Source organism: Protomyctophum bolini (genome assembly GCF_963924005.1).
Source record: "Protomyctophum bolini genome assembly, chromosome: 20".
Classification (NCBI taxonomy): domain Eukaryota; kingdom Metazoa; phylum Chordata; class Actinopteri; order Myctophiformes; family Myctophidae; genus Protomyctophum; species Protomyctophum bolini.
In genome coordinates this window covers 3,631,498-3,649,383 of record NC_137881.1, presented here as the reverse complement: position 1 = coordinate 3,649,383, position 17,886 = coordinate 3,631,498, and the positions used below count along the sequence as shown (strand labels likewise).

The 17,886-nt window shown below is 42.3% G+C and overlaps 2 protein-coding genes across 8 annotated transcripts in view; one reads left to right on the top strand and one right to left on the bottom strand.

Annotated features, from left to right (window-relative positions):
- myoz2a (myozenin 2a) overlaps window positions 1-17,886 on the top strand; it is a 189,265-nt gene that overhangs the window by 168,810 nt on the left and 2,569 nt on the right. The window lies entirely within an intron of this gene.
- The window catches only part of kdm6ba (lysine (K)-specific demethylase 6B, a), a 36,015-nt gene continuing 23,779 nt past the window's right edge, over window positions 5,651-17,886 (bottom strand). For 6 of the 7 annotated variants that reach the window (XM_080792452.1, XM_080792455.1, XM_080792453.1 and 3 more), the window contains exons 18-24: window positions 17,214-17,362; window positions 11,456-11,570; window positions 10,985-11,172; window positions 10,125-10,266; window positions 9,558-9,684; window positions 8,918-9,091; window positions 5,651-7,412 (exon numbers count right to left, since the gene is read on the bottom strand). In XM_080792452.1, the coding sequence (XP_080648578.1) occupies window positions 7,389-7,412; window positions 8,918-9,091; window positions 9,558-9,684; window positions 10,125-10,266; window positions 10,985-11,172; window positions 11,456-11,570; window positions 17,214-17,362 (919 nt within the window). In that variant the 3' untranslated portion in view covers window positions 5,651-7,388. Of the gene's footprint in view, window positions 7,413-8,917; window positions 9,092-9,557; window positions 9,685-10,124; window positions 10,267-10,984; window positions 11,173-11,455; window positions 11,571-13,704; window positions 15,807-15,980; window positions 17,363-17,886 lie in introns of those variants that run through there. The other variant, XR_013966008.1, reaches the window with a different exon arrangement.

Genomic DNA, 17,886 nt, shown 5'->3' with positions numbered 1-17,886 from the left:
ATGATGAAAAATGAGGATAACATTTTTTTCAAAAATAAAAAAACGATGGGCTATAACCCATGTTTTTTGAAATTTTGAATTTTCTTCAAATCCTCAAAAATGATGAAAAACGGCGTGCTATAGTATGCCGTACGGTAGGGGCTATAGCCCATGTTCAAAAATGATGAAAAATGAGGATAACATTTTTTTCAAAATTTCAAAAAACGATGGGCTATAACCCATGTTTTTTGAAATTTTGAATTTTCTTCAAATCCTCAAAAATGATGAAAAACGGCGTGCTATAGTATGCCGTACGGTAGGGGCTATAGCCCATGTTAAAAAATGATGAAAAATGAGGATAACATTTTTTTCAAAAATAAAAAAACGATGGGCTATAACCCATGTTTTTTGAAATTTTGAATTTTCTTCAAATCCTCAAAAATGATGAAAAACGGCGTGCTATAGTATGCCGTACGGTAGGGGCTATAGCCCATGTTCAAAAATGATGAAAAATGAGGATAACATTTTTTTCAAAAATAAAAAAACGATGGGCTATAACCCATGTTTTTTGAAATTTTGAATTTTCTTCAAATCCTCAAAAATGATGAAAAACGGCGTGCTATAGTATGCCGTACGGTAGGGGCTATAGCCCATGTTAAAAAATGATGAAAAATGAGGATAACATTTTTTTCAAAAATAAAAAAACGATGGGCTATAACCCATGTTTTTTGAAATTTTGAATTTTCTTCAAATCCTCAAAAATGATGAAAAACGGCGTGCTATAGTATGCCGTACGGTAGGGGCTATAGCCCATGTTCAAAAATGATGAAAAATGAGGATAACATTTTTTTCAAAAATAAAAAAAACGATGGGCTATAACCCATGTTTTTTGAAATTTTGAAATTTCTTCAAATCCTCAAAAATGATGAAAAACGGCGTGCTATAGTATGCCGTACGGTAGGGGCTATAGCCCATGTTCAAAAATGATGAAAAATTAGGATAACATTTTTTTCAAAAATAAAAAAACGATGGGCTATAACCCATGTTTTTTGAAATTTTGAATTTTCTTCAAATCCTCAAAAATGATGAAAAACGGCGTGCTATAGTATGCCGTACGGTAGGGGCTATAGCCCATGTTCAAAAATGATGAAAAATGAGGATAACATTTTTTTCAAAATTTCAAAAAACGATGGGCTATAACCCATGTTTTTTGAAATTTTGAATTTTCTTCAAATCCTCAAAAATGATGAATAAATCAGACCCGTCTGAAGTGAGTGGTACTGTACAGTACTGTACTGACCCTCCTCCCTGGCCTGTCTGTTAGGCTGTGCAACAGTGATACCTGGTGGTGAACAAACGCTATATATTTCCGTGCTCGGACACCGGGCCCCACACACACACACACACACACACACACACACACACACACACACACACACACACACACACACACACACACACACACACACACACACACACACACACACACACACACACACACACACACACACACTATGTGTGGTTGCACCACTCAAAAATACCAAAACACCATACAGATATGAACACCACTCTATAGTGCTTTGGCACCTTCCTAATCAACAGGATTACCAACAGCACTGCAGATGAGAGGCTGGTGACCCACACATCATTTAGCTTCACAGTGTCAACACTACAGATGAGAGGCTGGTGACACACATAATTTAGCTTCAGTACAGTGTCAACACTACAGATGAGAGGCTGGTGACACACACATCATTTAGCTTCAGTACAGTGTCAACACTACAGATGAGAGGCTGGTGACACACACATCATTTAGCTTCAGTACAGTGTCAACACTACAGATGAGAGGCTGGTGACACACACATCATTTAGCTTCAGCACAGTGTCAACACTACAGATGAGAGGCTGGTGACACACACATCATTTAGCTTCAGTACAGTGTCAACACTACAGATGAGAGGCTGGTGACAGTGACACACATCATTTAGCTTCCGCACAGCGTCAATAAATTAACATTTATTGTTACTTAAACATGGTCTAGATGTTGTACACCAGGAAACACGATGCAACACAACACGACTAAACAGTCACTACCAATCCAGCTGGTGACTCATTTGAGGTGTGTGTGTGTGTGTGTGTGTGTGTGTGTGTGTGTGTGTGTGTGTGTGTGTGTGTGTGTGTGTGTGCGTGTGCGCGTGTGTGTCCAATCCAAATCACAATGTTGCACATTAAGCAATATCAACTGTGGACCCAGGGGGACGATTTGTATGAAATGTACAAGCTCACAACATGTCCAAACAGCCGCGCGCGCACATGTACACACACACACACACACACACTAAAGTAACCAAAAAATAGCCTCTGAGATTCATATCACATCACACAAAACAACAATGCTTCTATAACTCAGTGGTTCCCAAAGTGGGGTCCGGGGACCCCCAGGGGTCCTCGAGGGAGTTCCAGGGGGTCCACAGCTAAATGATAGTTTGTAACCAAATGGACCTGTAACTCTGAGAGTGTAGAATGGAATCAAATGGACCCTATAAGGGACACATTTATGCTCTCAGAATTAAATAAACATTGATTTCACAATATAAATTGGGGGTCCCAGAGATAGAAATGCTATTAAATGGGGGTCCTTGAAATTATAAACGGGTTGAGAATCACTGCTAGAGCCTTATAAATCTTCTCTTCAAATGGGGGTCCGCGGGCTAATTATAGTGTCAATTTGGGGGTCCTTGACATGACAACGTTTGGGAACCACTTAGCTCTGATTCATAACCTTCTACTGCTTCTACGATTCTGCCCTGCACAGTACAAGGCTATGGGACTTCCAATTTTAAATCTCAAATCGAAATCAGACCAGCCTCTCCGCTTTGGCGAAAATAAAAAGAACGTTTTTGCTACTCACCAAAACAAAGGCGGGTTGTGTCAATAGAAAGACTACTTTCCTTAGTGGACGCACTCCGAGCCCCCCACCACACGTATAAACGGTACTTTTTGGCCAAAAAGGGATTTTTTTTCACCGGAGGAAAAATATTCTCTATGAGGCAGTTCTCTGGGCAATATCAGTAGAGGGCGCAGCGGAGTAACTAAAAATGTTTTTTTTCCGGTGGAAACAAAATACCTTTTTGCCCCAAAAGTACAGTTTATACGTGTGGTGGGGGGCTCAGAGTGCTTCCACTAAGGAAAGTAGTCTTTCTATTGACACAACCCGCCTTTGTTTTGGTGAGTAGCAAAAACGTTCTTTTTATTTACACTAAAGAGTAGAGGCTGGTCTGCATTCATGCGAGCGGCAGAAGTTGATAGTAACATAGCTCTAATGCAACGCATTATTATGGACCAGAGCTAGGAACCACTTAACTAACTATTTACTATTTGCATCAAAGTGAAATTATCAACTCCTTTAAAGGTAATTAAAATAAGCCAGTCCACCAGTGGTCCTTGAGGGTGGTTCCAGGTGGTCCGCATGCAGATATGAGTTTAACCAAATGGACCCTTATTAGATCTGTAACTCTTGATATAGAATGAAACCAAATGGACCCGTCAACAGTAAAAAAAAATATATTGTTTAATACCTGCATTAGGCTAATTAATTTACCAGAAGTCTAGATAGCATTTTTAATCAACGTTTGCCTGTTATCTCTCCTAAAATGGTACCAACATCAACACAGCATGGGAGGGTGGACAAACTCTTATCCAACGACAACAAAATATTCTTTAGTTGTGGGTCTGAGAGGCTAAATGTCATCAGACGGTGGTCCGTGGCTCAAATGCTGAATAAATAAACAATGGCTCCGATGTGTAAAACTAAAAGGTTTTAAAAGCACTGATCTTAAAGCGAACAGTAGGCCTAACACCTGCTGCAAACACTCACCTGTTGAGGAGGAGATGGATGATATGAAGGCCTAACTTCTGTTATATCAGTTTGTTGTAGAACTTAGTGTTTCTTTGTTTAGTTTTTCACAGCCTGGTAAAAACTCTGTCGACTCTCATTATAACTCCATGTTCATGTCAGTGAAAGTTACATTCCGAGGTGTTTAATATTAAAACAAACGGCTTGTTGTAACAAACACTAGCAGCGTGCTTGTTTGGGCGTGTGTCGTCAGTGACTGTGTGTGGCGGTGGCGCGCCGCGCCGCGCGCACGACATGATGACTTAATACATGCACGTGCGTTATTATGGATCCCACCGCAGCTCAAGACACCTAACCTGATTCTGCCAGATGGGGGCGGTATTAGATAACCATGTTACCTGTGAAACAAACTTGTGTAGCAAGCTTCTTGGATCTGGCAGCGTCAGGTTACAAGACCCCCCCCTGGAAGAGCGAGGTACGTCACGGCTTAAATAGTCAATAGAGAACCAGATCCTCGCATTATCAGCGACCTCAGTGGTCTAAAACAGTAAATGTAAAACCACGGCCCCCTCACGTATTAGAAGGATATTATCAGTCACGACTCACCAGAAAATAGGTCGGGTGTTTTTGATGAATCTATCATGGTTAAAATTTAGTTTTAAGTTTAATATAATGGGTTTGTATAGGGAGGGGGTGGGGCAGCTAAAATGAATATCAAATATCGAAATACTAACTGAAGCAACTTAAGAACTGCCCAGGTGTTCACAGCAGCGGTGGCCGAACGGTTTGCCCAACGGTAAGAGAAGATTTTTATGGCTCTAGCAGTGATGCTCAACCCAGTTAATTTCCAGGACCCAGGACATGCATTAGTCTACGTACGGACCCCCATTTAATGGCATTTCTATCTCTGAGACCCTAATTTATATCGTAAAACCACTGTTATTTTAACTCTGAGAGTGACAGTGTACACTCTGAGTTACAGATCCATAAGAGTCCATTTGGTTCCAAACTATCATTTAGCTGGGGACCCTGTAGAACTCCCTCAGGGACCCCTGGGGGTCCCCGGACCCCACTCTGGGAACCACTGATGTACACCTTTCATCTTCTAACACATCCTTAAAGGATTGAATCAAGGGGAAAATGTGTTGTCGGCCATCTTGGTCTGAACAAACTTTAAGCTGAAAAGTAGCCACTATTGGTTTGTGTATAATGTCCATGAATGTCAGTGTTAATACTTCAGATAATACACAAGGACATTAGAGCCAAGTGCTCTAATTAGAGGGGGGGGGGGGGGGGTGGGGGGGGGCGTTCTAGTCTAAAGTGACTGGTGTTTGTCTCATCTTAAATATGATAGAATATGATTAAGGATTACTGTCATGGTAATATCACACTTCATATCGCACACATCTGTAACTTTCATAAGCTTTCTTTTAAAAAATTGTTCCAAGGGCCACTACCGCCTGTTGAATACCCCTGGACTATAGTATGTTTTCATGATTTTAGGAGATTCAAAACAATTAAAATCATGAAAAAAAGGGTGGTGGAAACCATGCGTTGATGGTGGCAACACAAAGCACTTTGTAACTGTGTTTTTAAAGGTTCTATCTATCTTATACAATAATACTGCTGTTAATACTGGTTTCATGCTTGTTTGGGTGAGATCCGGTTGGCATAATAAATAGTACATGACACAGTATGCATTCTGCAAAGTGCAAACTACACAGTATTCATACTAGATCACTAAATATGTTGGAAGATAGCAGCCTGTGAAGATATATCCTGTGGGGGGCTAAAAATGCTTCTCAGTTGTGGGTTTATCAAAAAGCGTTTATTATTAATAGTCAATAATAATGTCACACAAATTCACAAAGTGTTTAAGACATGTCTGGCTCAGTTTGGTGTGTATGCAAGTATGTGTTTGTGTGAATTCTCTAAACAGTGCAGGTATAAATAAATGAGAAAGGGGACGGGGTAATTTGACAGGAAAGAAATAATTCTCATTTTAAGAAGACAAGACAACAGGGTGGGGGAGGGACAAAATTGAGAGAGAGAACATTTAGCACCATCTATCCCGTTATGATGTTCAACAGATAATATAATAAAAATCATTTAAAATCTTATCTAAAAAGCCCCCTACGGAATAATAAAGAAAAGAATTACAAATTTTCAAACAGTTTGGAAAATGTATTTTTTTGTCTTTCCTTTTCTTAATGAGCATACAAAGACAGCCTTTCGTTAGTTCATCTCTACTTGAGCGGTGTGTCTAGCATCTACAGGAAAGGTGGTGTTATATTCAAGATAAAGATATCATTTTTCATATATATACCAGAAGGTAGAGGGGCAAAGAGTCGTGAGAGGCGAGCACCAAACAAAAAAATACAGCAGCCTCTGACATTGGAACACACAAGCCCCCTACATTTCAGTTCATAAAAGAGGAATCAATCACCATTTAAAAAAAAAACGACAACAAAAAAAAAACATTCTCAGCGAGAACATTGATAGGCCTATCCAATAAATAGAAACATTTTAAATAATAGAAGAAAAAAATCCAGGAAATACTCAATCTCATATTGGAACTGAAAAGTTGGAGGTACAATACAGGTGACACCGATATCTTTTTTTTTTTCCTTATTTTTTCTTATTTTTTTTAAATATTGATAAGGTCATGGAAGTAATAAACAAAGACCTGATGATGTGAGGTGTGACAACGTTTTTTTCCCAGAAGAAATATAATTTGAATTATTTCAGAAAAAAACTAAAAAAGATTCAGAAAAACAAAAATAAAGATTAAAAACGACCCCCCCTAACAAAGTCTTTGAAACCCGTATGTTTTGATGCATTCCAAACAATTGTACTTTCTCCCCCCCCCCCCCCCCCCATTCTTAATGCTTTAGAAAAATGTTCATATCTCTATTATTAGTATTTTTCATTTTCTCTCTTTTTCTAAATACAAGTGACAAGGCCAATGTGGTGTATATCTAGGCTGATCTAGTTTAACAAACAAAAACAATAAATTATTCAAAAAAAGAAAACAAAACGAGAACAGCACTCCACAAAAAATACAAACAGCATGTACAAAATTCAGTATTCAAGACAAAATAAAAATTAAAACCTGTCTGGTACTGACAAAAACATGCCATTCAAACCATCATATCCGTAGTTTGATCAATGGCAGCACCAACTGCATCCTGGTTTTCAAGTTCACCATTGCCAGGGGCGAGAGCACCATTTTCAGAGTAAACTGGCTTTCTATTTCATCTTCAAAATTCACTCGTTATGGGTGAATTCACTCATGATTCATAGAACTGGCGGTTACATAGGTAACCTAATGTTTTTTTTTTTATTGGCGGCTTGTTTCTTTTATATTTTTGTAAACTGGTTCTCGGTTGGCTGTTCGGCAAGTATTAGCAGTAGTAGTAGTAGTAAAAATCATCTTAAATAAAGAAGGGAAAGTTGAAAAGCAAAGTGAAAGGTGTATTTCTTTCTTGTTGTCGTGGTCCTGGCGTGCAGGAGTTTTGGTTATGGCTGAGGTGGACGCAGCATGGGGGCTGTGTCACCGCGAGCTGGAGGGCAGTGCCTTGGGAACACGACACAGAAGAGGAGACGATTAGCTGGGAACACAGAACCAGGGACGTGCACACATAGACATCATAGGAGGCTTCAGCCCCTGCCCATTTACCCGTCTGTTAAACAACTGCCCTCTCCAGACCACGAATGCAGCATTTACTACATGGTGGAAGAAATGCAAATGCCACTCCTCTCCATGCCAGGCCGGAAGGCAGCATTCAGGAGAATAGCTTTTTTCCCCGAAGTCTCCTAAACTTGAATACAGTACTTTACGTTGAACAAATTTGTTTTGAAATCCATGTCGTATCCATGTACGCCCCGAAAATAGCTGATCTACAAGCTCTCAACACGCCGCAGCGCGAGCTTGTAGATCTGCTATTTTTGTCCCAAAGTGCCCTCTTACGGGATTTCAGCCCCTGCCCCTCTAACACTCTGCACGTCCCTGCACACAACACTAGTCTGTCAAACATTTAGAGTGCGGTGATTCCCCCCTCCCTAAAACATGATCATCAGGTACTATGATTATACTAGGAGGAAGATTGTCTTCAAAAAAGTGTGCAGATAGTGTTAAAATGATGTTTGTATGTGGCCACACCGACCAGTTCATAAGGAGGATAGGAATTGTTGGCTCATTTCATGGCAAGAATATTTGAGATATTTATTTTTAGATATTTTTGGGGCTTTTTTGCCTTTATTGATAGAAGTATAGTAGATGGGGGGGGGGGAAGACACACAGTAAAGTTCGTTGGGATCTGGACTCGAACCCACGACACACTGTCATGCTGGATTACCAGCCAAGGTGCATGGACCGCTAAGCCAGGGGTTCTCAACCCGTAGGTCAATTATCATGGGGGGTCCCCAAATTATATTTAAAAAATAAAAAGGTTTTATTTTTTCCCCTTTTTTGCAACTGAATGGCTGGAAATTAAGAGTTTACATATAGTACATGCATACACCTTCCCTAATGATTATACAGTATCTGGTATTTATTTATGGTGTATTGTCTCTATTATTAAGGTTATTGTAGCAGTCAATTTATATTGGGGGTCGGAAGGGGGTGGGGCGGTGGTCCCGAGACATTGCCAAAGCATTTCCGGGGGTCCCCGGCCAAAAGCGTTGAGAACCCCTGCGCTAAGCCATGGCAAGAATATTTAACCAAAATAGCCCAGACTAATATCTGGTTGCCCAACGCATATTATGTTTGTGCTGCTATTTTTGGTGAAGAGACTTTGTGTACTGCAGATTGCAAAGAGAAGGCACCAAGAACAGTGCAACTCACGTCCGTTTTTACTAAGCTAAGTTAAACTGAAGCGCTAGGTGTTCGGAGGCACCCCTGGACTTGTGTCAAGGCACCCACTTTGAGAAGCCCTGCTCTACTGGTACATCTCACTGGTACATCTACTGGTACATCTCACTGGTACATCTCACTCCGTTTGCGGTTCACAACGCACGACCCTTTCCAAACGCAGCTGTTGGAAGGGAAGCGTTGGCACTGCGGCGGGCGGGCGGGCTCACCGGGTTCTTGAAGGCATCGTATGTGTTCATGAGTTCCTCCATGCGGTACTGCTCCAGCACCACCACGTTGGACAGGCTGGGGTTCAGCTTGCGGGCGCAGTCCTCACAGTGCACCACGTACGTCTTCCTGCTGCTGCTTTCGCTGGTAACAAACAGCAGGTTGAACACCTCCAACTGTCGCGCGCGCACACACACACACACACACACACACACACACACACACACACACAGAGAGAGAGAGAGAAAGAAAGTTAAACCCTTTTCACTTCAAGAACCCTCCCCGTTAGATAATCATTAAGTCACAGATCCCCCATTTATTTCATTTAATCTCTGGAGTGTAAACATGGAACTAAACGATCAATTTGGACTGCTTTGCAAATCTGGTTTGCAAAACAATGTGTTTGCTGCTCAGACTTCATCAAACCAATCTGGTTCCAATCTGAATAGGCCAAATACTATTTCAATTCTGAACATAGAAAACTGCAGATCTACATGCTCACGGCGTGTCGAATGTTGTGAGCGTGTAGATCGGTTGTTTTCTGTGCATGATACTGTGGCACCAAGTGTAGATCCGGCCTCAAGAGTGGCAATGACAGCAGCCGGTGGAAGATGGATACTTTTTAGACGCCCATCAACTCACGTCGCACTCGTTGCAGTAGTAGGCCGGCTCGTCTTTGACGCGACTCTGGTAGGAGATCTTCTTCCCCAGGGCCACCAGCTGGTCCCGTAAGATCTGGATGTGTTTGATGGATTGGAGGAGGCAGTGTCTGGAGAGACAGGAGAGCGTGTTACATGGATTCTAGATCTAAGATCTAAGATCTGGATGTGTTTGATGGATTGGAGGAGGCAGTGTCTGGAGAGAACCTTGTATTTCGCTAAACAAAAACAGTGCAGAGAGACGTCGCTCCAAATTTGATGAAGTCAGTTACGTTTTTGATTGATTGATTGATTGAAGTATTTATTAACAGTTAATTAACAGCCCGAGCTAAAAGCTTATAAGTGCCCATCCTTCTCACAGCATAGCATTTGAGATACATTAATCAGAGACAAAAACTAAAACTAAAACTAAAAAAGTTTCAAGCACAACTCAATACAAAAACGACCCAATAAAGCATTACACGTGACGGACATGACTGAAATCAGTCGTGGTGACTGAGAACTTCAATCCATGCATGACGACATGGATTTGCTCTGCTGGTTTACTCACTTGATCATCTTGTAGGTTTCTTCGTCTGTGATCTTGAGGGTGCGCGCCACGTTCCAGGACACGTGGATCATGGGGACGATGGACTTGACATTCTTCTTCTCGTTCCATTCGAACCTCTCCAGGGCCAGCTGGTACTGGTAGGCTGCGGAGACACAGACACAACGCGTCAATCCATGGTTCAAGTGATACATAGCCAGCGGTGGATGGTAACGATTCCAAAGTACATTTACTTGAGTAATAGCATTTTTGGATACTCACTCTACTACATTTTCAAAGAGAAATATTGTACTTTTGACTCAACTAGTACATTATTATTTAACCACTAATATAGTGCAAATAGCAGATCTATCCAGTGTTGCCATGTCTGCGGGACTGTCAATATATTATTATGTTTTACTCATCGTAGCTTAGTTTTTGCCAGCGGCTCAGCCACAGCAGCATTGGCAATTTAGTGGCTAGATTGTCATGATTGGCTAGCCTCTCTAGCCAATGGGAGAAAAAGCCCTAAACAGCCAATGGGACACTAATCTAAATCTGTATTTAAAAAAAAAAATCACAGTGAAGTGAGGGGGCGCTCTTATTATACATCATCATACATCATCTCATGAACAACTGAATTTGTGATTGGTTCGCTGATCTTCTAGTCTACATATGACCTACATTTTCCTTTCATTGTCAATGGCATTTAATGCTTGTGTTTTACTGAGTCTACCCCTGAGCCATTGCCGGCCCCCCCGTCAGTGAAAAAAGGTACTCGACGAACGTCGTATTTTTATTCAACAAAATCAACACTGCTGCCAACACGGGACGCATGGGTCCTGCTTACCGTTGAGAGGGCCAACGTTATGGGTCCTGCTTACCGTTGAGAGGGCCAACGTTCCAGGCGATGTTATTGCACCAGCCCACGGCCTGCACCCAGTGGACCGTCCCGGCGTTGATCCACACCAGATCCCCGGGCCTCTGGATGAAGCGGTACACCGGGATGTTGGCCTTGTAGAGGTCCTCCAGAACCGGCCACCAGGACCCCGTCAGGTAGTCTACCCCATGCCTGAGCGGAAATAGGAGTGGAATTATTTTGAGACACACACACATATGGGGAATTTCCGCCATTGCTTCATGGGGTGAACGTAGTATTTTAGTCTGTGTGATTGCATACAAACACTGTTGCCGGTCCAACGGGACCGACAAAAAAGTAGCGATTTCAAAATTTAAGAAAATGAATGTGATTGGGTCTGTCGGACCAATGAAAAGTGTTAACGAGAGCTTTTGACCAAATGGATCCATTTGCAACATTTCACATTTCCACCCGCCAGCGACGGCGTGTGACTCACTTCTCACAGAAGTTGCTGATATCGTGCCAGTAGTTCTCGTGCACGGAGAACCACTCACAGTCTCCGGGGCCGATGTTGATGTTGACCGAGCAGAAGTTGTTGTTCTCCTGGTGGCCTGGTGGGGGGAGAAATGCTTTTAGTTATTTGCACTGGGGGACAAAGTATATAATGCCTGCACAATGTTTGGGAAAACATGCAATTCATTATGTGCGATAACATTGTTGAATAGTGCGATGTAGACGTGAATGCCGTTACATTGTTGGAAAAATACATTAACGGCGTTCGCACATGCCCTCTTTACCAGTACAGTAGATGGCATGGTCCCTTCTCATTCTTGGCGGTACGTAATACTCACGTGAGAGATGACTGTACGCACGTGATACTAGGCATTTGATGAGAAGCTACTTTAACTTGATGTGGTTGGTCCATGCAACAAATATAGCCTATCGAGTTTCACCTTTCTCTAGTTATGTCAACATCGCTTGGAAGCATTTCTTTGGTCATTGAACAGTATTTTCGCCACGGGTACAGCAAGCCTTGCTGTCACAGGCTCTTTCTCTCTCCCTCTCTCTCTCTGAACCATGCTCGAGTAAAGTCACAGTCTGGGTCTTGATATAAACCTCTGATCACTCGACCATCTCTCTCTCTCTCTCTCTCTCGCGCTCGCTCTCTTGCACTCTCTTGCTCTCTTTCGCTCTCCACCACAGCATACTTGTACCCAAATTGTAGCTGAGGTTTTTACATGAAATGAGTATTCAATAGACCCGTCGCTAAGCCCCACACCCATACTGCCAGACCTTGGTCTTCACTCATTGACTTGCATGTTACATGACAGATTTTTCCCATCTAAATAATCTATGATTTCAGGAGCAAGAGCTTAATCCAAATCTCTTCTAAATCTAGTCAACAAGGCATGCAGTAGGCTATGCACTGGGGAAAGATGTGCATGACATTATTTCAATAAACAAAAAAACACGGGGAAATGTTAGAAAGAGAAAACATCTCAATCAACTTTAACGTCAATCTAATTTATCACCAGTCCGGAGGAGTTTTCATGTACCACACAAGCAAGGTAAGACTAGAAGTTAATAAATAGTCGAACAAATGAATTCATATACTTTTACGGAATTCAAAACAGGCAGAGCTGTGATTCTGAATTTCTGGTGTGTTGAACTCGGAACTTCGGCTTTAGAAGTTACTGACCGTCTTCCATAACGCATATGGAATATGCATATCAAAATATTAACAGCCTAAACTACGGTACACATGTGTTTCTAAACATGCGTATAATACAGGGGTATTCAATTAGATTAGGCCGGGGGCCACAACTGTAGAATGATTGTGTGTGGGGGGCCGCACAGTGTGCGCGCGAAGCGCGGAAATTTGTGGGTTCTCAAAATGCTTTTTGTGCTCAAACACGAAGATTTATGTATATTTCCGAACAGTAATGAGCAGGGTAATATGCCTATACAGGTATATGCCAGCTTAGAATAGATGTAGGCCTAGACCTATTTGACAGTGCATAAACAGCATTGCTTTGACATTAACGACCATCAGCTGGACGGACACACACACACACACACAAACATTACATAGAGCAGTGATTCCAAAGTGGGGTTCGGGGTCCGGGGACCCCCAGGGTCCTTGAGGCAGTTCCAGGGGGTCCCCAGGGAAATGGTTTGGAACCAAATGGACCCTTATGGGTCTGTAACTCTGAGAGTGTACAAATGGAACCAAATGGACCCTAACAGGGTTTATTATTGTGAGAATGATGGCTTCCATTTTCGCAACTTTTCAGGACTAGAAAGCCTGCAGTTTCTATTAGCTTGGATTCTCCATTGATGTCACTGTTGGGTGGGTTTCTGAACTGCCCACAGCCCTCCTATGTGACACAGACCGAGTAGAAAAAAATGTGTCATTTTATCATGATTATTAGTGAGGACCTATTATATGAAGATAGGTTGAAAAGTGGTCCTTTAATGATTACCGTCATTATGGTAATCTCACAATTAATATCGCACACACCATACCTGTAACTTTTATTAGCCCTATTATTCTCAAAAAAAAAAAAAAAAAAAGTTTTTTTTTTTTTTTTTTTCAAAATTCTTCCAGGGGCCACAAGGAGGCGCTCCGCGGGCCACATGTGGCCCGCGGGCCGCCAATTGAATATCCCTGGTATAATAAATCCATTAGTGACCATCGGCATCAACAATCTGCATCAGATCACTGCAGATTTCTACATTTGTTTGTTTTATGAGTTGCACCTTTGTTACGATAAAGCAATATTACACTTGCTAAAAGTGACAGATGTAGCCACTACGACCACAAATGTTCCAAGAAACTCGCTAGCCTAGTAACACATTTGGCTGCGCTCTCAGAGAGCAGCACAGCTGATTTCTGATTAGGTGTTCCTATACTGTCGTTTAAGCATGGCTATAAAGTCAACCAATCAAATTGCTTCCTCCAAACGACCCGTTGTATAATTACAATTGATTAATAGTATTGCCATCACCTAGGCGGGTGAGTCGCGTAACCATCCCGACGTCAAGCCGCAGTGCGTATGTGATTGTGTTCAACAGCATCAAGTCTAAGGAGTTTTACTTCTTTGTTTATACGGTGAGCGAGTCTTTTCCTGTCAAAGTTCCTTTATGTTCAACAGCATAGCCATGCGGCCTGGCAGTTTAATAAGTGCACGTTTCAGCTTGGGCAAAGGGGTGAAAATGCATGTGTATAAGTGCAATCTGTTGCTGGTTCATAGTCACCACCGCTTTATCGTGATAATGCCTATTCTTGCTATTATGTTGCAAATTGTGTGTGCGTGTGTGTGCCAAGCAAAATAACATTGACAGCTATGACAGGCGACGGAAGCTTGACAGCCCATTATGCCAGTTTAGCAATGGTTGCTAAGCTAACATTGGACAATCGCTTTGGGGTGGGGTTTAGCGAAGGGTCCATTGTAGAACACTGGTTCATGTAGAAAACTAATATTGAACACAACAGTTGCACTCACTGAAAAGCACTGTCGTGGCGGTATGACGTTCACACTTGCGTGGCTGGACAAGAATGCAGACAACGTTGAAGGTCCTAACCAGGAACAAATGCCCAAACAAGATTGCCCATGCCAAGATCCGGCGCACGTTTTTCACACACGATATGCACCGAAATCTAACATGCCACCACGTTGCCCGCAGATCTAGTAAAGTGTGAAGGAACGGGGCTTATAACTCGTAAAGTTCTACTGTCTTTCTGCCTTAGTTAGGGCTGCAGCTAACAGATTATAACTGGTAAAGTTCTAATGCCTTTCTGCCTTTGTTAGGTTTGCAGCTAACATAGCACCCAGACAAAGCCTATTGTAGTGTTTCAGTGTTTTTTGCACACTGAAAAAAAGGGAGAAGGGCAGAAAGAAAGGGATTACTGTATATTTCCATTCAACGATATGGTTTTTATTGAAAACATTGCACCTGGCTGCCATCGACTATGACTATATACACCACCACCTTAACCATACAGTTTTCTCACTGCTCCCATTACAACATTCTGTTCCAATAACAAAAACATCCTTTATACAAATCTTATATATGTATACTTGTGTGTACAGTATATTCAGGGGTGCACATAGCACGGGGTGCGTAAGTGAGTAGGGATGGAGCTCGATAACCGATACCCGGAAAAAATCTGATAACAGGCTTATCGAGTACTCGGTATCGATAAGCTTTGGGCTTATCATGCGGCAGCCTGTTACCGAGCATAGCGGCCCATGACGTCATGTTTAAACAATCAAGACAAGAAGGCGATCAAGAAGGCGATCCGTCTCGTTAGAAAAGTACTGTATTTTTAAGCAAAAGATACTGGTTCTGTTCAGAATTTATTGTCTCCCGTCTTTCCACAAAATAATAGAAAATGCTCGATAGGGGGCTCGATAAGAACCCGGCTCGATAAGCCTTATCGATAAGGTGCTCATTATCAATAAAAATGAACGAGCGCCTTCCCTACACACACGAGTCAAAATAAATGTCGCGGGGCATATCGAATGAAAAGATGTGCTCAACCAACTATTTATAGTGTCAGCTACTAGTTCTGGTATCATACATGGTAAACTTCCTGTAAGTAGACTATAAAAAAAATAAAACTAGTGTTGACAATTAATTACAATTATTTTGAAACCACCACCGCTTTAGATCAATTAAAGTAAGCCGTTTGCCGTCATAGGTAGTTCTCTTAACAGATCAATTGCTTAAAAAATTGCGTAAAACAATATTAATATGGCTCGGTTGCACTTAAATATGTAATGTGCTATAAGTCAGTAGTATTGTAGCCTCCTATACCAGCACTGAAACCCATGCATTGTAGCCTATACTAGCCTCCTATCCCAGCACTGTAATGCATGCATTGTAGCCTCCTAGCCTCCTATCCCAGCACTGTAATGCATGCATTGTAGCCTCCTAGCCTCCTATCCCAGCACTGTAATGCATGCATTGTAGCCTACTAGCCTCCTATCCCAGCACTGTAACGCATGCATTGTAGCCTACTAGCCTCCTATCCCAGCACTGTAATGCATGCATTGTAGCCTACTAGCCTCCTATCCCAGCACTGTAACGCATGCATTGTAGCCTCCTATACAGCACTGAAACGCATGCATTGTAGTCTCCTATTTGGTCATAAAGCATACCATGAAACATCTCCAGGTGTTTCCCTGAGGACTGTCCCAAAAACGTTATGTGCACCCCTGTGTGTATTGCCTTTGCGATATTTCTATTGTGCATGTTAATATTGCGATGCGACGATACACTTTCAATATATTATGCAACCCTATATGGCCAACAAACTGCCCTTCTACTCCTAGCCTGGAAATAAAAAATGCCATCTTAAAAAATCAGACTTCGAAAAAACATCAGCATTTATCTGGTAGTATGGAACCATCCGGCTCAATTTATTGCCATTGCTTGTCAATGCAAAAGTGGAAATTATAGCCTCATGACATGGAAAATAGCCGACTTCAGAGCGATGCTAGCTCACAGCATGAAGCGTCCACGACTTCCAAGGACTTGTAGGTCGGCTATTTTTCCTACTTCTCTTGTGGGTGAGTGATGCCCGTGGGCATACACCAGAGCTGATCTCATCTGACCTCGTCCCCCCCCCCCCCCCCCCCACCCAAAAAAAAACTCATCTCAAACAAGGGGAACATTTATCTACTATGCTGCCACCTCATGTGGAATGCATTAAGAGCCCAGCAAACAGGAAATGCCCCGTTTTGTGGTCATTTCCATGGTGACACGCTCAGGTGAGTTTCTCGTGACGTGATCAGAGTCACCGTCCGAACTACGGACTCCCGTCTGTTCCCGGTGTTTCGCCCAGGTCGACGCGGCTTTGAGGGCAGGGTTACCGTAAGCGTGACGTTTGTGAGGTTAGGCTTAGCGTTAAGGTTAGCTTAAAGCATTTTTTTTGTGAAGTTAAAGGTTACGGCTGAGGCGCACCTGGGCGACCCACCAAAGGAAGGGGGAGTCCTGTCCTAACGGCACCAGTGTTCTGTCCATGGAAAACAAGTCTTCTGTAAAATATACCCTTTGCTGCAACTGGATCTTTTACAGACATGTATTGTATCGTATTGCATGTATTACTGATGAATTGAGTACAAGGCGTCACAGTGGGAAACATGCCCCTGGGGGCTTTTCTATCTTCTTCCGCATAACTTGTGAACGTACTGTTCACAAACTTGTTAAAAGTCATGTATCAATCAATCAGAGGTGAGTGTTCGTACCAGGAGTGCGGCTCCCGGGCACCTTCATGTACAGCTGGACAGTGTTCATGCCCAGGATGGTGTGTCCCACGTGGCTCAGCATGTTGCCGCTGGACGCAACGCGCATGAAGGCAGGCAGCTTCTGCAGCTCCTGCAGCTGGGGCTTCCACCTGGTGGACAAAAAAACAACATGTGAAGTCATGTGGTAGCCAAGTCTATGGGCTTTTGATGTTTTCTTTACAGTGACGTCATGTTTACCATGCATGTATCTCTATGCACTAAAATCTATTTTAAATACATTTGTTTTAAAAGGGGTAAAGGGTACATGATCACACCTCATGGGCCCTGTTTTATCAGTGCCTTACCCCTAACCCATTACCCCTAAACTTATTTGCCTTTTTAGCGGTGCAGCTGCTCCAATGCACAGCTTTGTGTGTGTGTGTGTGTGTCCGTTTGAGCACGGAATCGATTACTTTGACTGGCTGATGTATGAGGACGTTCTCATCATAGGTACATCATCATCACATCATGATAAAAGGCACCGCTCACTTCACACGTGTGTGATTCTTTTTATTACCATTTTGAAAAAAGAAAAAAACATTTTTGAATACCAGGTAGTTCAAATTGGCGATCTATCTACGCGCTCACAACTTGTCAATATAGATTGGCTAGTTGAATAATTCTCAAAATAGTC